Here is a 24,287-nt window from a genome sequence, read left to right on the forward strand (position 1 = left end):
CTGGATGCAGCCGTCGCTTGATTCATCTTGTTTTGGAAAGGCAAAGAGAAGGCAGAAGAAAATGGGAGGGTGAACAAGTGAAGCTGAAGTTCCCGCAGGGTCCTTAAAGAGGGGAAAGGTTTTGTGTGTAAAAGTACAACTGCTATGAGAGGTTTATGAGAGGTGGTGCCCACACGAACACGCGAACACAAGCACACTCACACATGTACAGTACATATGCACACCTATGTTTATACCCAGCCTTCATCTGGTATTCATTATTGGAATGGGTGCTTCTTGCCAGCTTTGCCTAATCCCTCTTTTACTCTCAGGAAATGCCAGGGGTGCAGGGCAGACAGGCCGTGCTAAGTGCGAGGTGGGGGCTTTGGCCAGCCATGCAGGGAAGGCCTGTAGTAGAACAAAATAACGGAAATGATAAGCCCAGCACATACCACCTTTCACTTTTGTCTTTGCATTGCAAAAAAGTGCCATCAGATTTGTTTGATTTAAAGGGGACCAAAAAAAAAGTGCTTCAGAACATACATTTGGGTATCTGGAGTTCTAACAAAGTCTGAAATAAAACTACCCAGTCAGTTTTTGTTGTTTGTCATCCACGGCTTGTGAGCTACCTTTGCAAAGGTTCACCTTATTTTTATCGCAAGCCAATCAGAGGGCACCGGGCTTTTTCAGTAGGGGGGGCTTAAAGAGACAGGCGCTTAAACGGAGCATTTCAGACAGAGGTTGAATACGGGTATGTTCAGACATGAACCTCCTCTATAGTAGAAAATATACGTATGAACAATGAACAACAATACGGACCTGCAATGAATGCAAAATCTTATTTGCCCAGGCGTTTAGAAAATGTTCCCTCCACCCCCCAAAAATGGAGGATGAATGACATGTTTTTGTAGAGCACAAATTTCAAATTTCAAAAGCCCCCATTACTCTGAATATTAAGATGTTTACAGTAATCCTATGGACTATTTCGTAGAAGGAAGGGAACTAGTTACAGTGAATAACTGGTCACAGTTAGTACTCTATTTGGACACTTCTATGTGACACAAATATTGAGGATAAATATTTAGCCCAAATAAATTTTTGTCCTCTGTGTTCACAACCACCCACTCCATTTATTTATGTCGCTGTGCTGCAGAACAATGTGTGATGTGTGAAAGCATACGCTACATACTTGTTGATAACATTTGTATTTCAGGAAGTCACGGGTCAAATTTGTAGGAGGGGACGTTAATTAAAGGAGCCCGGAACATACTCCCTGTGTCTATATATGTACAAAACTGGAACTTTCCATCTCCAAAGAAATCACAACAGCATTTCCTTTTCTAAACATTTCAACTGAAAATGACACAGCTTTGGCAGGAAGCAATTTGCTAACAAGCCTGAGATGAAAAACAAGGGAGTGACCACGACAGGGTCATGCTTGATCACTATCGCCACTCAGCCAGGCCTGCGAGACTGTTGGACACATTTTTATGGAATATTTATTTTAAGAAACAGACAAAGCTCTATGTACTGTCAGTCACATATGACCTTGCTTGTTAGGAATCTAAACTCCTGATCATAACTCTTGGCTGGGACAGTTATCCCAAGTACACACTACAGTTATAAATCTCTGTCTCTAGATGAGATTAATATGCAGCCCATATTTAACCTGGCAACTGCAAACAAATGGTCAGACCTGTGTGTGTGTGAGAACACCCTGAGGTGTGTTTGCTCTCAACTGGATGTGAAAAATGCCTTAAATCTTGTTAGTTAGATTTCACTCCTGGGTGACGACTGGAGAGAGCTTATTAGATCACCCTGGAAGTTAAAAAACAGGAGTGATTTCAAGGTCAATTTTTGCAAATCCTTGTACATTTGAGCTAAATACCCGACCTGACATTTCTTTCACATGTCTTATTCCTTTGCCCAAACTTATCCTCTTTCTGAAAAACCCTGTGACTGGATGTCTGGGACTTCCCTATTGTGCTGCTTAAGGAACATTAAGGAAAGGTAAAACCTTCACCGTTCTCTCCCTAAAAATAATGGACCCATACAACGAAACTGCACTGTGCATTATATTCTGTTTTTGACGTATCACAAATCCGTTTCTAATGATACTCTGTAGGAGTCTAAACAGGAGAGAGATAGGGTCGACGGATGGGTTCAAACAAACACAGGACTTTCACTCAGGACATTGCAGTTTGTGTCCTGTGTAAAACCAAAAGTTGACAGGCACTTGTCAACTTGATTGACGTTCACGTTTTAAATACCGTAAAAAACATAGTGATTTTAAGACAAATCATGATGTTTTATAATAAACCCACCCTGGTAGTTTTGTTGCATTTCTTAAGGTTATCCACATGTTCAAAACCGTTTAAAACAAGCCCATAATTGGAACGTAATTGAGAATGCAGTTTTGTTGTATAGGAACATTATTTTGTTGGAGACATGGTTGAAACCATCAACTACTTAAAAGCTCTTGGTCTGCTCACGCTAACTTTATTGTGAGACATACAGCGTAGTAGCAGCCATAGCAGAAGCTTCCGCCAACATGAGTAGAGCTGAGAAAAGTTCCACTTGATTGTCCACAATGCAGTCATCGCTACAGAAGGATTATTTCAGTCTGCATTTTTGATTTGTTCACTGAGGTAAACCTCACGTTCTAATCTTTCACAAATCCATGACATTCTCTTCCTGTTTTGTGCATTTAAAACAATTTCCCTTTCAGTCTGACATTCAGCATAAACATAATGTAAAAAAATAATAATAATCTGCTCCTCAGTTGTGGTCTGTGGTCTCTGTTGTTTATTGCAGCAACACTCACCCTTAACCATTTCAACCCCGGGTTCTTTTTGCTCAGTTTCCATTCCTTGTTGTTGGACAAACAGTGTGTGGACTGTGAAAACAAGATGCTCAACATTGCTGAATCCCAGAAATCAGTGGGTATTAATAAAATAACAACAAATTGTGTATACGGACAAAAACATGAGGACATGTGTTCTTATAGTGCCTCCTGTATGAAGCGCATTGTCTTTTTTTTTCTTGAATAAATAAACATTTGATAAAAAAAGAAAAAGAAAATCTAAGGTACAGTATATACCTATAATATACATTACATGAAGTGATGTGGACAAGCTTGTATTTGAGGCTGAACATTTATGATTTGTTGATATTGACCGTCAGCAATCAGTGACTTATCTTTATTTATACATTAATAATTAATTTCTGTACAGCAATTAATTGTTACTCATCAACAAAAACACTTTATTATATTTCTGATAAGCTAGAATCAACCAAAGTATGAGCTCCACTGACACTCTAGTCTCTACTGGGTTGGACACTTTAAGTCAGGAATAAGCTGAGGTGCTGAGTACAAACTATTTGATTTCACTGATCCTTCGTTGCCCGTCGAGTGTGTTTTGAGAAGGAAACTACTATGTTCCACCTTTTAATGAGGAAGGAGGTCTGAGAAAGCAGAGTGTAAGAACATGGACACATTCTCACTCCACTGGTTTTCATTTTCCTCTAAAAGATGAAGAATTTGTTTTCATTTTTCCCAGCTCCTGAAATTCTCCAAATGCGTGTTTGGAGAAAAATCCTGGTGTTTCTTTGTGCTGGCTGCCGTTCACTGTGTGTTTTTGTTATTTCAGATTTGTTATTTGTGACCCCTTTAGTTCCTTTCATTGAACACAACATGCTTCGGCTGGAGATCTGTAGCGTGTGAAGAGCTGCAATTTGCTTCTTTGTATTGCTGAGTCTCAATAACATCAGTTCATAGGTCGGTCTGAATCATTTCCTGCTCAAAAAATGAGTGCTATTCACATATGTTAAAGGACAAATGAGAATATAATTTAATGAGGAATTTATATAGTCGATAAGGGAAAAATAAGAAGATAATAATTTGTGTTTTTTTTACTTTTGGCTACACCTGCACATTTGTGATTGATTACCTATACTTTCTCCATTCCAGGAAGATTCTGGATAAAACTACATACCACTGTGTGCATGTCAGTGGCAGCGGCCCACATTTTTAACATTTCGGAGCGATCGTCTGGTGATTGAAAGTCCATGTGGCTGACAATAAGGCAGTCTTTGACACATCCAAACACCTGTATCCACGCATGTGAGGTGCGTTTCTGAGAGAGAACATCAGGTTTGCAGCTGGCCTTCCCCTCAGCTGCTGAACACAGCTTGGATTTATAACTGTGGCGGGTTCCAGTAGCTGTCTGGTCAGCAGGAGCTTCATGCACAAAGCCAGTTAGAGTTAGGGATGTCACAAGAACCAAAATTCTGAAAGTGGCAGTACTTATTTTTGTATATTACTGCAGGTGTCTGAAATCCAAAAGGATGCAGTAAACTTACTATGGACGTGTCCATGGGACAAAGCTTATTTATTTGTTGATGGTGCTACATTATGAACAACAAATCCATGTTGAAATCAGCAGGAGGAAAGCTAGTTAACGTCAGCGGATGTTGTGTTCAAGCTCTATTCAGTAAAAAGAGTATTAGGCGAAATTAATTTGTAATGTTATTGTGATGTGTTCAAATGTAACCAAATAGATAGAAGAGAGGAAATTAATACCTGTTCAACTTCTTAATATTTGCTCAATGTGCTCATTGTTTTGTTTCTTACCATGGTATAAAATTTTACATAAATTTGTGAAATTTCACTGATATTGGTTTGGACTACAAAATTCCAACCGCATACATCAACTGGAAGACAGGAGGTTTAAGCCCAAGTGACAACTGTCCAAAAGTCTTTTTATCAAAATCTCTCCAAAAAAGTGAATAAACTAACAATGATCTAGAACAACAAAAGAAAGATTTAGATTTAGCATTGGATCTTAAGAGGCTGGAACCAGAGAATGTTCAGCATTTTTAGCCATGCTACACATCTCTGGGGTTGGCAACGTTATTCTGTTGCTCCACCACCGTGGTCCAGGCTGACATATCTTGATTATTGGATAGATTGCCATGGAATTTTTGACCGACATGTATGGTGCACAGAGGCGGGATTCTTATGACTCTGGTTATCCTCTGATATTTCTTTTAGTGTTGCCATGAGGTTGACATTTGTGGTTTTGAGTGAAATATCTCAACAATTATTGGATGGATTACCTTGAAATTTGTTAACATACATGTTCCTCTCAGAATAAATTGAAATAACTTTGGCGATCCCTTCACTTTTCCCCAAGGGCCATCATCACGGCAAATTTGGAATTTTCCCAATACCTTTTCTTTGTTTTTGACCAAATACCTTCTAAACAAGAGGCATTTCGATCAGCCTTAGCTGTCCCTTGTTCTAGTCCTAATTAGCATGTTAGCAAAAGCAACTAAGGTTTTGAACTTGACAAACATTATCCCTGTCTAAGATCCACGACAATGAGTTAGTCATCTAAGTTGTTGTTGAATGTTCATTTGTTGATCAGCTAATGGATTACTCAACTAATCATTCCAGCACTACTACTACTACTTTAGGTAGTTTTAAAGAGTCATTTTGCAGAATTGGACAATACTGATGACTTTAAAAGGCCAGTATGTGGACATTTTGGGGGCTCTATTAGCAAAAGTAAAATATAATATTCAAAGCTATATTTTCATTTGTGTAAAATCCCCGGAGACTGAGAATCGTGTTTTTCTTAGCTTAGAGTGATCTATATAGAAGACTACCATGTTGCACCGCCATGTTTCTACAGTAGCCCAGAAAGAACAAAACCAAACACTCTGGGTCTTGACATGCTTGTGAAACTGTATCGTGAACGTCAGTTTACTGCCAACCGCTGTCTGACTTCCGTTGTCTGACTTCCGTTGCTCCTAAGTAGCTCCTAGTATTATTATGGTATGGATGACCTCTGAGCGAGGCGAATAGCGTTACCACGGTTTTGCACTCGGCGACTCGTCTTGGAAAGGGAGGAGTGAGTGAAGGGGTCTTCAGTTGTTTGCAGTCTGCAGCCACACCGCACATACTTTCCCTTTAAACTCTTAATAAAGCTTAATTTGTAGTATTTGTAATGGTTTTTTAAGGTATTGTGCCACTCCTCAGAAAAAAGTGATCATGTAAATTGTACAGCTCTGCTAAAAAACTGCTGCATTTTAGTGCTCAAATCTCCTGGTGCTTACCAGTTACACAAGGTCACATCTGTTTGCTATAGGCTAATATTGATTTAGTTTTTATGTGTTCAATGTGTAGTTTTTAGCCATTCTGGGACTGAAATATTATCACAGAGCTAACTTCCACATCAGAGAGTGAGATGAACTAGCCATTAATAGAAAGACGCCACACATTGTCCTTTGACTGTAAGCACAGGAGGCATTACATGACCCCGAGTGAAGTTTCAAAGATGTCAGCGTGGTATTGAATCCCAGTAACAACATTAACAACTTCCTTCCGTTTCCCTGTGAGGAATGGGAGTTTGCAGTAAGAAGGTGAGGCAGTAGAAGGGGGGGGGGGGACTCCTGTCAAGAGAACATGTGAAAGTCATATCGCTGTGACAGACTGAGTGCTAGGAACGAGAGAGGGCAAAAGAGAAAATGGATGGGGTGGTGTCATAATCCAAATATTCTCTTGGGTCTTTGCCATGGTGTCTGTATGTGCTGTACTTTCAAGTAAGCAGCTCATAGTCTGATACAGAGCCAGCCAACAGCTCTGAGGCTAATTGAATTAGCAGTCACAGGACAGAACACATGCTCGCTGCGCTGGCCTCCACCTTATGATAGCATGCGTTTGCGGGAAACAACACAAGCACGGGGTCAATCACACTGCCTCTTATTTGAGAAATCATGTTTCTGATTTTAGTTAGGGCAGGAGTTTGAAGTGGTTTCACATCATGAGGATGCGAGTGTTAACTTCTGCTGCCAAAGGCGTCATGTTTAGAGCTACGTTGAAATGTTGAAGGTAATGCAGTCCTAGGAGAACCACTTTAAACTTAATCCTAATATCTGTGGTCTCCGCATCCTCTTTGTCACATCTCTCAGGTGCTTTATTCTTTCATACCAATCTGTCATGACTTCGTCAATCAATTTGTTCAGTTTTAATTAGTGCTTTTCAAAAAAATAAATAATGTACCAGTCAAAAGCACCCAAACAGATTAAAATAGCTTAATGTTTGCCTACTGTATGTTAAAGGTGCCCAATATGGAATTCAGAGCATAACGGTGCTAACAGTGCAAACAACAGCAATGTGCTGACCGAGCTAACAGTGTTTATGTGAGGGGGAACTGGGCTGGTGGGCACTACGCCTCTGCGATCTTCTGTTGGGCGGGACTGCGTTATCAGCTCAGCTAATAGTTGTTTGCTGCTATATTAATGCTCTGAATATCTCACACAGAACCTTTGAATATGTTGGTTAGATGAGGGTTGCATCAATTCCTTTTTTCTTTTTCTTTTTGGCTACAGTGAAATAAGCTGTAAACACAACAGTGACATGAATGACAAACATGTTAGCTAACAGGTGCTTATTTAAACATCCAGCTGAGCGGTGACTTAGCCGTAACAGCAGTTGCAGTTGCAGGCTATAAAACCAAAACATTGAGCAGAACAATATTGAATTGCTCCGTAGAGGAACTGCAGAGTCTGGTGATGACGCCTTTCACATTACACATATTCCCTAAATCCATTGTTGACAAAAATACTGACAGGTGCAGCTTTAAGTTTGACTTTGCAAACAAAAGCTGCTGTTGCTGTTGTCTACTTAAGCTCAATTCCGAGCTTTGTGGCTCACTGATCTGTGAGCTTCACGAAAACCCCCCCCCAAAAAAAACGGTCAGCTCTCCTTATTCCAGTGCGTGAGTGTAAGGGCTTACACAAGGAGCGATGGCTTATGGCCATTGCTTAGCAAATGCATGGTAGCGACATGTGCATAGATACAGCAGAGAAAACAAACAGGAACGCCCAGCCTATAACATGATGGAGTAATCAAGAGTTGCTGGAAAGAATGTCAACACTGGGCCAAGTGCATGCGGGACACAGCGATGGAAGGAATAAGTGAGGGCAACGGCCTCGTAGAGCATGCAGTTGCATTAGTTGCTTGAGATTTAATTGCCCTACAAAACTTCTTTTTCAACCCTCATTTTCCCAAGGAACGGTTGAGCTGAGCATGCGCCCTCTCTCCCGGTATCGCTAATCTTCCCTGACCACTACAACAGCTGTGGATGTGAATTGCCTCGGAGGAGGACTCCTCCTCGCTACATGCTGAAGGAGCGCTGAGACTTTTCCCACCCATACACCCATACGTCTCTTTTCCACTGTGTCTGAGCTCCTGCGGCCTAATCATGACCATCCAGGAGAAAAATCCATGTTAAATCTGCTCTGTAGTCTGCATGGGCGTTGGTGAAACGTTCCACCGGGCGCTGGGGGGGCCAGCGATCTGCTCGGCTCTGCTGCTGCCAGGGAAAGCCTGAGTCAGACTGGAGAAACGGGACCTCACCCAGACAGCCCTCTTTCTCAATGTCCCTCCCTTTCTTTCTGTTTATTCTTTTCCTTCTGTCACTTTTTCTCAAGGCTAGTGCACTTGTTTTCTTTTCCTGTCCCTCATTCACATAACAACACCATGTTTTTCACATTTGGAAAAGTCAATTTGAGCAGTGACAAACACAGCGATGGTTGCGTTCATCCACTCACGTATACAGGAAGGATTCATGCTCGTGTCATATTCAATTAGTACTCATATTGCTTTGTTAAATGTTCCTTTTTTTGTGCTATTAGATAAACAACATAAGATGTTGTGGGATCTGTCGCCGATTTAGTGTTTGAACGTACGTGAAATGATGTCTTTCTCCAGCTAATACTAAGAGTCTTGGCCTACAGACAGCAGTCCCTGGATCCTGAAGGTAATAGAAGCCACAGGAAATAGACCAGACTAAGAGAAACACATATTAGCCTCAAATACAGACAGATATCTTTCTCATGTTTTACAATCCCTAACAAACAGAGACGTAACTGTTGGCATGCATAATTGCATTGCAACGAATGTGGCAACCCAAAGCTGTAAGCTGTAAGTAACACATACCCACATGGACCAACACAGACGCCAGAAAACGGGGGGGGGGGGGGAATTCCCACTCCCCACTGTTTAGCCCGGTCCCTACATTAAAGGTGTGCATCGCACATAAACAAGCATGTTGTTTTGTGACCATAAACCACATGTCTGCTCTGTGGCAGCCCTCCCTTCCTTCCTGGCCCTTGTCATTAATAGCGGATTAAACAACGCTTTCTTGAGCCGACATCTGGTGAACAGGGCTTCAACTAAAGGTGTTACTTGTAGAAGTAGCTCCCGTGTAATTACTTACGAGCAACATCAAAGACGGTGGCCATTCTTTCCATGTCGAGGCGCAATATTTCACATGCTACAAATTTGTACCAACCATTCCTCAGTAATGTCCCTTTGTCTGCTACCGGATAACGGCCGGTGATGTGTGGAAACAAATTAAAATGCCAGAGTTCTACCTGACTATCATCATGATTCCCGGTGAGATAAAAGCCAGTCTTCCAAAGCTTATAAATCAATTTTTGCATTTTAACAATTGATGAAATCACTCTCTATAATGTGAAAGGAGTCTTTTAATGAGGAATCCATAGAAGCATGTCCTGATTCTGCAGTTCTGCTCATCTCTACTGGGATGTTTAGCCTCTCTCAGCTCGTTGTTTCGGCGCACAATTTTACTGAATCGATTGCGTCTCAGGGCTCTCATCAGATTCACGTCCAGCAGCAGCAGCAGCTTGAAGCATTGCGAGACAAACAAAGGACAACTCAAAATATTCCATTGTCATATCTCTTGGTTGAGTATTTAACATGTTACCAGTTTTGACAGTAAGTCAATCCTAAGCACTGCCCATTTCCTCTAAAGGGAAACGTTGCCAATTTTTGAACCTTGCATACTGTTACACATTTTACTGGTGGATGTTGAGGTGTAAAATATATGTTTTTTTCCAGCTCTGGCTACACGCTCTCGCTCCCTGCTAGCACTTGCGCATGTGGCTCATTCATTGGCATCAGTTTTGGATGCTGCGATGTCTTTTTCCAGAGCTGATGAGGAAGTCATCTCTATATATGTATATTATGCATACGATGGCTACAGATGTGGAGTGGATGCAGTTCTGCAGTGTAAGAAAGTAAAGCATTTTACTTTGATGTGAATCAGCAGACAGACAGGTCAACACAATTTTGGCAAAAAGGGATGAGTACAAATTTTAAGTCAAATTTTGTTGCATTCATTCCAGGTAATATGATAAATGAATATATGTCTTTTTCTTTATTAGTCCCTATGGATTAGCTAAAGGGACATTAATCAACTAGTGATCAGCAGTTGTCTTCAACTGTCTTACTGCATTGTATCAGTTGTGCATGTGTTCAGGTTTAAAAGTTCACGTTCATATCTCCTTGTATCAGCATATTAACACGGAGTTGAACTCTTGGAATTAACATGATTTATTGGCGTAGTGAGTTGAAGGACTGAGCTGGTGACTGATAAGTCTGTATCTCCACATTGCTGTTGACACAGTCTGACTTTGGAGTTGCTGTGAAGTCAATGGATTCATTCATGGTACATTACTTTCTCTCCCGTTGCAGCTGTAGAGAGAGTGTGTGAGCATGTGTGAGAGAGAGAGAGAGAGAGAGAGAGAGAGAGAGAGAGAGAGAGAGAGAGAGAGGGAGAGAGAGAGAGAGAGAGAGAGAGAGAGGGAGAGAGAGAGAGAGAGAGAGAGAGAGAGAGAGGGAGAGGGAGAGGGAGGGAGAGGGAGAGGGAGGGGAGAGAGAGAGGGAGAGGGAGAGGGAGAGAGAGAAACAGAGGGAGAGGGAGAGAGAGAGAGAGAGAGAGAGGGAGAGAGAGAGAGAGAGAGAGAGAGAGTGAGAGAGCGAGAGAGAGGGAGAGAGAGGGAGAGAGAGAGAGAGAGAGTGAGAGAGAGAGAGAGAGAGTGAGTGAGGGAGAGAGTGAGTGAGAGTGAGAGAGACAGAAAAAGAGGAGGGGGGGCAACTCATATTTAACCTGTAACTTGAGAAGTTGATAACAAGGAGCGAATGAAGGAAAAATGAGCATGTGAGGAAGGAGTGTGTGTGTGTGTGTGTGTGTGTGTGTGTGTGTGTGTGTGTGTGTGTGTGTGTTGTGAAAGAGCGAGGACGACAGTGAGACAGAGAAAGAAAAGAGCTGCGCTTTTGTTTCCTCGAGCTCATGTCCCCGTTCCCCCTGATCTCCCTGGGAAATTCAGTTCAATATTTTTTCTCCTTTTCTCGTTACTCATGTGTCTTTTCCCCCTCGTTTGGGAGGAGGGCAGAAAAAAAATGGACTGAACAAGAGGGAGGAGAAAACCCAGGCAGAGAAAGAGAGGGAAATAGCTCCAGCCAGTAGCCAGACTTTGCCTGCTTATTCAGCGCCCAGTGCTGCACTGCGCCGTTTCCAGTTGTGGGATGTTGTGGGATCTGCCTTTGACTGCACTTCTCCCCACTCTCGCACTCACATAAAGACTCTTTTTAGACATTTTTATGCTCATTTTCTTGGAGGAGGAGTGAGAGAAGGAGAGACTAGCCAGACCTATTAGCCTGGAGCCTGAAACACACACACACACACACACACACCAACTCTCACTCTGTCTCTCTCTCTCTCCCTCTCTCTCTCTCTCTCTCTGACACACACTTGTACACTCCTCCAGCTCCGCGCTGCACCAAGGTAACAGTGAGTGGATTTAGCTTTAGCCATCTGGTCGGAGCGCAGGGAAAACCTCTCTGCTGCACAGAGGGGGGAAAGGGAAAGGACGATGCAGCACTAAATCACAGAGAGAAAAAAACAACAACAAAAGAGTGAAAGAGAGAACGACACGCACACTGAGACAGGATGGCCACCGCAGTGTTTCAGGTGAGGAGTGTGGTTGTAAGAGGGGAAAGGATCTGCTGCCTGTCTGCTATTGGAGCTCCCGGCTGTCCCGAGCGCTGGCTGTGCTCTGCTCTGTCTCACAGACTCCACATTCGGGATTTGCTTAATTTGAAAGGGAGACAGCTTAAGGCGCTCTCAGATGTACGTTTTATTGAAGCATGTATGTAACCTGGCGCTGGTGCGGCACTAGAATGGTTTGTTGGTTTTACTGCATGTTCTGCTTTTGCACATGCATCCAGACAGTAGATTTTGAATGTGCATTCTTCTGGATATGTGCGTCTTGAAAAAGTGATTACAGCACAGCACTGTTTTGAGTATGTACGTGTTCTGGTGTGGATACACAGGACTGTGTATAAAGGAGCATGTAAGAGAGAGAGGTTTGAATCTGTGTGTGTTGTATCACTGTAGACGTTGTTTGTCTACATGTAAGTGCGAAGCGCCGCTCGTTTCTGGAGCACTCGTGCCTGTGTGTGTGTGTGTGTGGTCTCCTCGGCTTACCATGTTTTGTGGTCGGTGGCCCACGGTCACGGCTGGAATGACGGTGGTGGCGCATGTCTCTTCTCTTCTCGGCACCTATTGAGGACACTTCAGTGTGTGTTTTGTGTTCACTGTACTGTCTAAACCTAACTCTTTCTGACCCCGAGGTCAGAGCACAGCTCGGAAAAGAAACTGCCAACACGCATCTGTGGTAGAAAGTCATACTTCATCTGTGAAAAATCTGTTATGCTCTCCGCGAGAGAGAGAAAGTGTGTGTGTGTGTGTGTGTGTGTGTGTATGTGTGTGTGTGTGTTAGCCTTCTTCCACTGATTTCAGTGTCGGTGTGTCTGCAGCCATGAACTCAGCCGCAGTGGTGTTTCATAATAGGACCTTGCAAAAGTTGTTGCACAGAAAACATCGCCCCAGGCGTGAGAAAACCCGACTGCACTTTTGGAATTTTTGGCACTTAAGAGTGAGTCACAATTGCCTCCAATTTGCTTCAGATTTGAGAGGGAAAAAAATAAGGGTCATAGTGTGACGGTGTTCCCTGTCAACCCTGTGTGTGTGTGTGTGTGTGTGTGTGTGTGTGTGTGTCTGGCTTCTTAATGGATTCTTATTTGTTTAGGAGGATGTTGTGCTGCCAGCACATTATGCTATGTAAGATAAGCCTTCAATTGCTTTTTGTTCTCAAAATATGGCTCTAATAGATGCATTAGTCTACCATAGTTCAATGGAGCTGTTTGAATACAATGGCAGCCTGATGCAGGTCCCACTGGTTATTGCTGGTGTCTTCCTTATGATGTTCTAGTTATTAACCGGTCTTGCACCAAGCCAGTGAGTCAACTCAGTCAAAGTTACACGACTATTTACTGTATATCCCTGTCACCTCCAGCGCTGTGTGCATTGTGTATGTACCCTGTCACGTCAAAGGTCCCGTCAAGTACAGTGTGCACAGCAGACTATATTGTACATGGCATCTTCATTGTGTGCCAAGAGACCCAGAGGCCAACCAGTACTCCTAGCTTAAACACTCAGGAGAGCTGAGGGAAAGAGTTGTGTAATAATTCTGTGTGGGTTCATCACTACGAGTGATCCATCACATTTCACATAGACGTTTGACAACCCAGTCGCCAGGAAACAATTATGACATTGTTCGTTCCCACAAACAGCTGGATACGTTGAACGTCAACGTTCCTGAAACAAAAATATGTTTCATGAATACGTTTCATATCAGCCTTGTGTCACACGAAGAGCGGTATCCAGGGTGAAAGTCCTATGTTTGTTTGACCCATCCAGCACCCTTTCCACCCACCTAGACTGTTTTCCTTGTTGCTGTTTATACCTTATTAAACCACGTAACTTTCATTAACGATCGCTTGATGTACTACGTCACTTGCTCTGCGCATCGTCCACTGTGTCCACCGCTCTGACCGAATGCAAAAACATTCGGATTCAAGGTATCTGTGGTTTGCAGAAACGTACTATGCCAACAATGTTTTTTCCTGGCAACTGCAGCGTTTGATCCACAGTTAGTATAACACCTTTATATGCTGTAATATGCGGTATTTTACGTCAAATTTGTCGTCACTTGTATGATGTGTGACCCAAACATTCCTTTTAAGCATTCCTTGTCAAACATAAATGTAACACAGCGCTGTTCTGCCTGGACGGCGGCATTACCCATGACTCCTGGTTGTGTGGGAATGGCGTACATCCACTGGCAGCGAGCCCGTGCCGGACTGGGTTTCAGAGAAGACATTTTTCATCATTACCATCTGCCAGGGAAACAGTGCTCCAGTCAACTCCCCGTCCCTCTTTTAGGCAGCTCATGATAGATGCCTAACCGCAGACACACACAACCGCACATGCAGCCAGGACGGGCACATAGGCAGGGTCGGGCAGTTTGGGAAGGTGTGTGTTGAGTGACTATGTCTGTGTGTGTGAGTTTCTGGGATTAGGGATAAGGCAGTGGGTCTGTGGACCATGTAAAACCACCAGCATGGATTCTCATGCTTCTCTGCTGATGTAATCCATCCTTGGTATGTGTGTGTGTGTGTGTGTGTCAGTTCTTGCAGACACAGCTTAACCTCTGAATTATTTTTATTTTTTTATTATCTTCCCCCATTGATACAAAACACACTGACTGTGCAAATGACGTGTTTGATGAATGCCTGTCTGAACTCCTGTTATAAGAATGGAAGCTTTGTTTCACATCAATCTTTGGCTTTATACAGCACATATCCCACCTGATGTCATACAAATTATATTATATTGTTTCTTCTATCCTCCCAAAATGTTCTGCAGAACTGTAATGTGTGCGCAGCAATCTATTTATGCCCTTTGTCCTCTGGACTAAATGCTGGCACAAACTGTGAGCCTGCAATACATTAGCAACATAAATAATCTGTAGCCGTGCCAAAGCATCATGCCCTACAGTTAGGCTTTTAGCGTGATTAATAGTATCCAATGAAGGCACAGTAAAAGCGTCACGTTTTGCAAGGGCGTCATATGTTTCACTTACGGTAGTTACTTAGCAGGTCGTCTGGCACATATGAGAAATTGCTGTCATAGGCCCAGAGGAAGGTGTTTAAAGAGTGTATGAAGGAACATATCTGGAGACTAATGTTGCAGTTAAAATGAACAGTGGACCCCTTTAGAATTTACTGCATTGAGGCTGTAACAGCTTAGTACCTTTTAAGAAGCAACTAAGACCACCAACGCTGACTAAATCAAGCCTCATTGGTTCACTTGTAACTGATGTAATGTTTTCAGTTTCGTTGTTTGGTTGTCTTGCCACAACTCAAACAGCTTATTGACGTTGGGATGACTTTGTTGGTTTCCACTCAAAAAGAGCTCAAATCTAAAAGAAACCACTTGGCCACAATCATTGCTTCTCCTCATTTGTCCTTCAGTGATAACTGGTGCCAGCACACTCAGACCAAAGCTCTCTGCAGACCCTCACAGTCTAATACCCCTTAAGTAGAGGGAACTTCCTATAATACCCCTAAAAAGAGAAACATTATAGTGAAACATTTAATGACGGCTAATCTTTCAAATGGCTCCGTGCAATCAAGCTTAAAGCCTGGTATAATGGCCTTTTCTTAAACAGCGTTTGCATTTTCATAGTCATGGAATGAGAAGGAAGGGGAAACAAATGTTCCCAGTCTTTGACATGGCTTTTTTTTTAGTTTGGCCAGCAGATATATACATCTTTGATCACCAAATGACATTGTTCATCATTTGCCGTGACAACACCAAGATGGCTGCCCAATAATTTGCCAAACTACCCAAACCAATGGCTATGTCTTCTTGTAACATGTTGTAGCTGTTGTAGACATAGCATAACTGTCTAGAGGTAGACGGCCTTATTTGACTCTTGCATTGCTCCATCTGATAAATGCAGACCTATTTGGCTTCAAAGCAACTTGATCTTTATTGAATGTGGCTTTTCCAATGAAACTCAGCTGAAGTTGTTTCATGTTTTGGCCATAGGGAGAGTTTTGAATTTTCAGATATATAGATTTATTGATCTTTTGTTGCCCTCAGATGCATGGGCTAAAATGTGTACGTTGGTGGAGAGGTAGAATTAGGGGCAGCCTTAATCTGGTGAGATTTCAGTCTCTCTAACTGGTGAAGCTTTGAGTAAGAAGGACATTAATCTTTTCCTTGGAACTACGGAGTACAGGTTCTCCCACAACCCTTTTTCCTGTGTATGGTATGGAACACTTTTGTATCAGTGTGGTACTCAACAGTAAACAAGGTAGATGGTAAACATTTTTAACAATTCATACTGGACTTTAGGGTCCTTCAATTTCATTGTTTAAGATATTTCATTGTTTGGAGGATGGCTATTCTGGATGTTATGCTTTAGTTTGAGCAAATCGCCGCTTCAAAAAGTAGCGATTTGAAGCATTTTGAGCATGTCAAGATCTGCTGGTGATCAGTCAACCAACAGCACACACTTAACTTAAATTTGACATGGAGATTGTGTTGAGAACTCAAAAGACCAATTATTTGACCTCACAGGACAATTTGCAAACATTTCTAGAAATCCTTAGTATAGATCTAGTTTTTGCACAAACTTAATAGCTAAAGTAGAAAGAGACAGACAACAAGCCCAGTTTTGACGTCTTTTAGTGTGTTTGTTCAGCAGGCATAAGAGAGGCGAGGGTTCATGATGTCATATCTTAAGAATTCACCACCAACACCACACTAGTCGGTCTCTATCGTAACTCTGGATTTAGTTGCTGACTTTAATACTTTGACGTGAATCTAATGGACTTTGACAAGATGCCATCGCTTTGAACCTCTGTGGTCACGTATTACATCACTGCACACAGCTTTTTTGGAGATTTACAGCAGATTTGGAGAAGCAGCTCCTGGCTATGCTCTCAAGGCATCAACTTGCATTAGACGTTATTGGAAAGTACAGTCACCAGGATGGAGTAGGTGGAGGCATTTATTTTCTAAGGTTTTAATTTTTTCATCATGGAATTTGATAGTATTTGTATAACTTTGATGTAATACCCATAATAACCATTTCTGAACTCTGGTTCCACAAAACTCCGTAACCTTGTTTTTTTTTTTTTTTTACAATGAATCCAGTCCACAGATGAGTGTGTATATATTATTTTTTACTGGAAAAAAAATGAATTAAAATGTATTTTTTTCACTGGAATGTGTACCAAGCCTTGCACAGGTACAATTTTTGTACAGGTAAAATGACATCTTTCAGATTATGAAGAAATTAAATTTCATGGTAAGGTGCTGGAGAAAGCGTAACAATCAGCTAGCTTTGATTCAATCAACTAAACACATCAGTGAAAGTGCAGTTTGATTCCATATGACATCCATATGAACACTATGTGAAGTATGTGCCCCGTGTGTGTGTGTGTGTGCCAGCGTTCGACTGGGATGGTGAAGAGGTTGTTTTACTTTTTTTCTCCTTACTTATCAAGTCTTCATGTCTCTCTGAGGAATGTTTATAGAAAGCAGACCTGGTTTCTTGGTTCTGCCAGAAAGGCCTCATGTTGTTGTTTGCTTTTCATGGCTGATTGATGGGGAAGGGGGCTTGGTCTCGAACAGAAAGACAAGAAACATCGGTGCCAGGTCCCAAAATCTCTCCTTGTAGCTGAGATTTGCCAAAACCAACCCAGTCGCACAGAACATGTCTCCGAACTAAAAAAACATTTCAAAAATACATTTCTTCAGCTTTGCATTATGCTTGCAAAAGCGCACAACGACACGTGGTTAATGTTGTGAAATAATTGGTTAATTGTAGGCAACAAAACTACTTGGTTAAGATTGGAAAAAACATCTTTGTTTATGTTTAAATATTAACATAACAACCTAATATAGCAATGGAACAATGCAATGTAACGTAATGTAACATAGCAACGTAGCGAAACAACGTTACAATGTATTGTAACAATGTAAAATAACGTAACAATGCAACGTAACAACCCAGTGTAACAACGTAACAATGTAACAACGTAACGTAACAACCTAACGTAACAACCATATATAAAGTACAACAGCCCTTAGTGGACTTTTTTATAAAACATTATGCAACAAGCGTAACAATGCTTTCAAAAACAAAGTTGCATCTTTTGGATGGTAGTCAGGATGTACCTACAGTAAAAGCATGTTTGCCATGCTGGATATTTCTACATCAAATGGCCTTTATTCCACCGCTTGTTTACGACTTGCTAATGGCACTGTGGATTTTGTCTCCTGAGACATATTATTAATATTTATTATGGCAGCTCTTGTGCAGCAGTGGTTACTGCTTGCAGGACGAGAAAGACAGGGAGAGATTTTGGCGGGATCAAATGTGAAACCTGAACCTGTCCATCCATCTGTCATTCCATACAGTAATGTGTGTAGGTGTGAGTTAGTGCAGCAGTTGCCTGTAAGATCCTTGCATGTTAACATAAATATCCTTCCCTCCTACGGGCTTTCTGCCAGAGTTATAAGTTAATAGCTCATCTTGTCGTGGTTGAGTCTTAGCACAGGCTCGCCTCAGCTTGTCCAATTTCCCTCCTGACAACAACCTCCTGCCTTCAGAGATTGAGGCACTCCTTCCCATACAAAGTCAATATAGCCTAGAAAGACAGCAGCAAATACAGTACAAGCTTCCACTTCCACTGCACTGCAACCAATGCAGAATTGAAAGTCTTTAAGGAGTTGACAAAACAGTGTCACCGCAAGGTCCAGTAGATGATCTTCATCTTCTCTAACAAGTCCCAAGTTCCAACCCTTTGATACAACCCACTACCGGTGGCAGGAGAACAACACTTCCTCATACCTCAAACATGTGGTTAACATTGTGAAGACCTCGCTGTTTAGTTTGGTTGATGATAACAAAATTACTTGGTTAGGTTTCGGAAAAGACCATGTTTGAGTTTAGATAAGTACATTTGTTACGTAACTTGAAGTTACGTGGGCAAGTCAACGTTAGTATGTGACCTAAGTTCAATTACGTTGAGTACGTGAGTAAGTTAAGTTAAGATAACTAGATGTGGACTTTTGGTTTGACACTGAACACGATCACCGGTCTCCTGGGTCAAAGTCCTGTGTTTGTTCGACCCGTTCATCCACTCCTACCTACACGGTCGCTGACTTCCTCCTTTACTATCAAAGTGCGCTGCTTATACAAGCAACCTGTGAGGTCATTTTTTAGTCCCCAGAAAAGTGATGATTTGAACATTAAACACAATTCTGGTCGTCTCCATGATGACTATTCTGTGATATGATTGAAAGCTACTAAATAGACTTCATGGTGAGATTGATTTTGTCAAGTAAATCCTGCTTCATTGGCCTGTCGTCAAGAGCACAGTATGGTGATATAAGACTATGGTTAGGACTGTGGCAAATCCTGAACCCTACCATGTTAAATATTAGTCTGCACAATTACCATAATAACTGTAATAACCATTATATCATATTTTGTGGCTATCTTTCTGTGCATTACAGGCCCAGTGGTAGGCATACATAATAATTTCCGTCATTTTTGGGTCTAGTTTCTGACCTGACAGTCAGTCTCGCGGTTTAATGGTAGATTACACTTTAAATTCTCCTCTTTTCAGTCCCTCAAAAATGTGTTGAGCTTATTGTAACTTCACTGTGATGTCTGACCTTCACTGTGCGGAATGATTCATGCGTTTGTTTTTACATTCATCTGCCGAGGGAGGACAATTTTCTCTGTGCTCACCTTGTATGTGATGTGAAAACTCGAAACCTCAATGGACTGTTCAATGAAGTTGGAGACGTCTTGTGTTTTTGATGAGGAACAAGATTATCAGACACAAATATAAATATTTTTAATACTGTAAGTCTTAAATAAATATCTAAAGTCATTCCTTTAACCCTTTTTCATCTAAGTCTCTCATGTTTGACTAATCTGAGTGCGTGTCTTTATACTGGTTCCTAATATCTCCTGGGACTGAGCAGATGTTCAATGACATCATGTGGAAAAATGTTTTCATCTCAACAGTGTCACTAAGATATGAAATGGGGGAGATGCTGAAAGACTATTATTCACTTCTGACATAGTTTTCCCCTGCTTCTTGTTTTTGAGCTAAGCTAATCAAAACACCTCCAAGACCAAATGCTCTGTACAGTACGTACAGAGACGAAATAGATATTGATCTTCTCATCTTTCTCTTGGTAAGACAGCAAAAAAACAAGCACTTTGTCCAACATGCTAAAGAGTTGCTTCAGTACGTTAATGAACTTGAAATAAGATTGGATTGACTTTCTGTCTGCAATGCATTATAAACATACATATAATACATTATAATCTGCTTATAGCACTGTATAATTATAGTTATGAGCACTTGTAAATATTCCACACATTGATTTTCACAATTAGTAAAGTGAAAATCAGTTTTTTGTGTAGTTCTTGGATAGATTTAATGATTATTTTTTGCTTTACTCAAACCAAACCTTTAATTCACTCGGACTCTTGCAAAAATTAGTTGTGTTTATTTTTATAAATCATTCTGAATATTAATGAGTGCTTAAAGCTATGATTATACAGTGCTATAAGCAGATTCTAATGCATTATACGTATGTTTAGAATGAGCTATAAATATGGGTATCATAGAAAGTGTCATAGAGATAGCACAATAGCAAAAATACAACCCGCTCCTTAAGCAAGGGACTTTTACTTTGGATGCCCCCCTTGATCCTCCGGGGCTGCCTTCTTCTCTCGCCCCCTCTTCCTCCTCCACCACTTGGCCTGGTGCCAGACAGTGAGAGCCATGCTAAATGTGTAAATTAGCGTGCTGGTAAATACCAGCACTCATCTGAAAGAGCCTGGGAAGGGAACGTGACCCCCGCTGTAACTTTGGAACAAAAGAAACAAGCCGTAGCTTCTCCCCTCTCCATGCCGTCAGTCCTGTCCAACAAAGACGGGGTGAGAGTGAGCAGGCGCTCCGGTCGGCAGAGGGCCACTTTGAGTCCCGGGGCCGTGGAGGAGAAACATGGCAAGGGCTCAGGTTGTTCATACACAAGCAGAATAACGTAAAGTATGTGTTATTTATTATGTTTATTATCTTCATGTTGATTTGATCTATCACAGATTTATCTCTGTTTGGCTTTTTGATACTGCAGTGACGTTAATCTTTAAACAGTGCACACACACAGAAACTTCCATGACGCTTTCATTTACAGTATATAGCATGGATGATGCATACACACACATTTTATTTTATTTTCAAATAGTCAATTAGTCATTTAGACCAGGGGTATTCAATTAAACTATTGTATTGTATCCACATTAAATACATTGTAGTGTATACAAGAATACAGTACACTCTTAGCACTTAAAGTATCCATATGCACAGAGACATACTCACAGAACCAGACGCAAACACACACATGCGCTGCCATTCCTGAAGTGCTTCTTACGCTACGAAACATAAATCTGAGACGGGGAACGTTCGGAGACGGCCGTTCAGTCGTATCCATGTCCTGCAGTCCAGCCTGCTCAATAAATCTGAGATGTTCCACAACTTTCTCAAGAGGAAAACGGAGGCCATAACTTTTGCAGAGACAGAGACTGACAGAAGAAAAACAAAATAAAAACGTAGCCGTAGTGTGGACATAGAGCGTAAATAATCATTCAGGAAACGTATAGATGCATGAAAATTGTTAGAAATCAAGGATTATAGATAGAGAAGCAGATAAACACTAAGTGATATAGCATGGGCACTTGGACCAGAGCTCTCCCATCATCCCTCAGTGCTTTGATAACATCCCAATAAGTCCATGCGGACCTGCACTCTGGCACACTCCACCATCACGGCGGCAGAAAAGCCTTCTGTTGCTGGTTACGGCTCACAAATTGAATTTGCACACGGAATAGTTCTGCTGGGATGTGCCAGATGCAAGAAGCTGGATAAACATAAAAGCACTCAGGGCAGCGGTGTGTTTATATGCCAGCGCAGAGGGCCGGGGAAAGTTTCTTTAGCCGCAGCGCACGGCCCCACGCTCTTTTCCACGCTTGGAACGAGCTTACCTGCGTGGCAATCATTTCCCTGCTTTGAGTAAAGCTGGAATGTGCTTTTCTCTGTCACGATTCATCACTCCGCTGTTTGATTTTCCAAATTCAGTTTGAGATTTATAGACATAGAGCATCGCAGAGATTTTACTGCACGTTGTATACCCAAATAATGACTCAATTCATCACTTATTTAAGGCTGTCATTAGCGAGGGTCATTAACATATTCCGACCTGGGAAGCGGTTACATAACATGACTGTGTCTGGAGTGTGTCAGTAGCTAGCAGGAAGTTGAATGCATGTGAACGCTGTCCCAGAAGTCTAGAGAGTTCTGACATGGGCTTTGGCTGCGGGACATGGGCCCTTGTTTAATGCTGTTAACACAAGCATGTACGGAATGCAACAACACAATTATTCTTTATTATATTACACTCATTTGAATACTCCCGATAACATCAGCACACGCTCGCTCACCAGGCCTCTTCCCCACGCACAGCAGAGCCCGGACAAAGGCTTTGTGTAGGGTTTCATCTGAAATCAAACAGGATTCAGAAGCCTCTGGTTACATCGCCTGCTTGATTCAGATGTAAAAATACACATTTAAGTATAGTTGTAGGCCAGTGGCATGCACTCGTCTAGTCTGGTGATAGCTTGAAAGTACTCTTACGTATGGCATGTGAGCTCTAAGATAGATCTGGTCTTATCCGTTTAATTGACTTATTCTTGGACAATACAATATGAACAAGACTACATGCTAGCAGCTCTGTGAGGATGCATTTATAGGGATAGTTTAGATGATTTGAAGTGGGATTGTATGAAGTATATAACCATATTCATTGTGTATTACCTACAGTAGATGGTGATAGCCACGCTGCCAGTTTGTAGAAACAGACAGAGGCATCAGCAAGGGAGCAAATCAATGTACTGCTGTGGACGGGGGCAGCAGTAAATGTATTTTAGACACCAAAAAGAAAGGCCCACCTAAAATATTCAATATCTGATTTAAGAGGAGATGAAATGAACTTTTTAGCGATCCAGTCAAATGCGAAAGATTTCATTTAAATCATTCTTGTAACAAATGTTTCGTTTCACTGGGTAATACACTCAGAACAGACTTCAAGAGTACGCTTTATTTAGAATATTTTCACCGCTTTATCTTGCCGTCAGACCGCCCATTCCTGACGGGGGAACTGAACTGAAAGTGAAACTTATCTATGTTCTCTTCAAAGCCACTAGACTCCATTAACAAAAAACAGTGCAGATAAGTTCACTTTCAGTTCAGTTCCCCGTCAAAATATTCTAAATATAACGTACACTTAAACTGATATAGACTTTCTTTAGGTCCACAGCAGTACACTGCTTTGCTTCCATGTCTGTAACCCTAACCCCTCTCCATAGTCTGTGATACACTATCTCATACAACCCCTCTTCAAATAATGCGACCTATCTCTTTAAGAACAGTGTTGCTTTGAGCTAGATGTTAAAATGCATACTTTTAAGATAAGATGTATTTTGCGAGGAGTATTTTTCAGCTATGATTTTCCACTTTTTGACTTGTGGCTAACCCACTGCTAAGTGCTCACCTGCCCCCTGCCTTAAGATAAATATTCCCTGTGGTTTCTGGGAGATCCTGGCTGTGACTGCTTAACCAGACTGGCTACAGAGCAAAGTTCCACTCCTGCATCAACTTAGGAGGCAACTACTTAGCATGAGGGAGAATGTGAGCTATTCTGATGTGGGCAGTCTACCTACTCGCTCAATCTGACCTTCACATCGGAGCTTTTATTACACTGGCGTCATTGGATAACTTGTCACTGATGTTATCGCTAACATAATTAACTCTGTTTTGCGCAAATAAAAAAAGTATGAATTTTATTAGACATGGCATTCAACTAAATGTCAGTTACCTTAGCCTTTTAGATGTTTGGAGAGGAGACTTGTTCATGAAGTGGCTCTTTGTGTTTTTCCCTCTTGTTTGCTGGCACAGTTTCACTGTAAAGTCACATTTCAGGATTTTAATTTCACAGTAATGTATCGGATGTACCAGTTCATCTGACGGCTTAATCTTTGAATAAAAGGTTGCCCATTCGAAGCAGTGCTCATTGTATTTATTGCCATGGCTGTATGGTTCCTTCAGAATGACAACTGCACTAAAGCAAAAGAACTCTGGGGCTCTACTGGTGCGGTCGTGTTGCTAGAAGGTAGCTAACTGCTCAACTAGAAGATGAATTATGAACCAACAAGTCCAGTTTTGATTCTTTGAATTCAGATTTAAGCATTGGACAACTCTAAGCCTCGATACTTGCAAAGCAAAGAAGCTTAGCTCAATGCAATTCCACCTGGTTTGTGGGCTTGCACATATTTGATTGGTATTGAAAAGGCTCGTGGATATATATATAAAAATATATGGTTCCTGTAGCATTGTCCGTCTTATATTATGGCTCATTATATTTGCTCATTTT

General features: G+C 41.6%; 1 protein-coding gene across 8 annotated transcripts in view; it reads left to right on the top strand.

The window, feature by feature from the left end:
- Positions 1-24,287, top strand: part of tns1b (tensin 1b) — a 159,825-nt gene that overhangs the window by 62,108 nt on the left and 73,430 nt on the right. The window contains exon 1 of one of the 8 annotated variants that reach the window (XM_068705125.1): positions 10,729-11,825. The exons of the other annotated variants lie outside the window; for them this stretch is intronic. Within the exon in view, the coding sequence (XP_068561226.1) occupies positions 11,805-11,825 (21 nt within the window). The 5' untranslated portion in view covers positions 10,729-11,804. Of the gene's footprint in view, positions 1-10,728; positions 11,826-24,287 lie in introns of those variants that run through there. 8 annotated transcript variants of the gene reach the window in all.

Source organism: Cebidichthys violaceus, unplaced genomic scaffold, assembly GCF_023349555.1.
Source record: "Cebidichthys violaceus isolate CVI_PGR_0920_01 unplaced genomic scaffold, fCebVio1.0.p SCAF_11, whole genome shotgun sequence".
In the NCBI taxonomy this organism is placed as follows: domain Eukaryota; kingdom Metazoa; phylum Chordata; class Actinopteri; order Perciformes; family Stichaeidae; genus Cebidichthys; species Cebidichthys violaceus.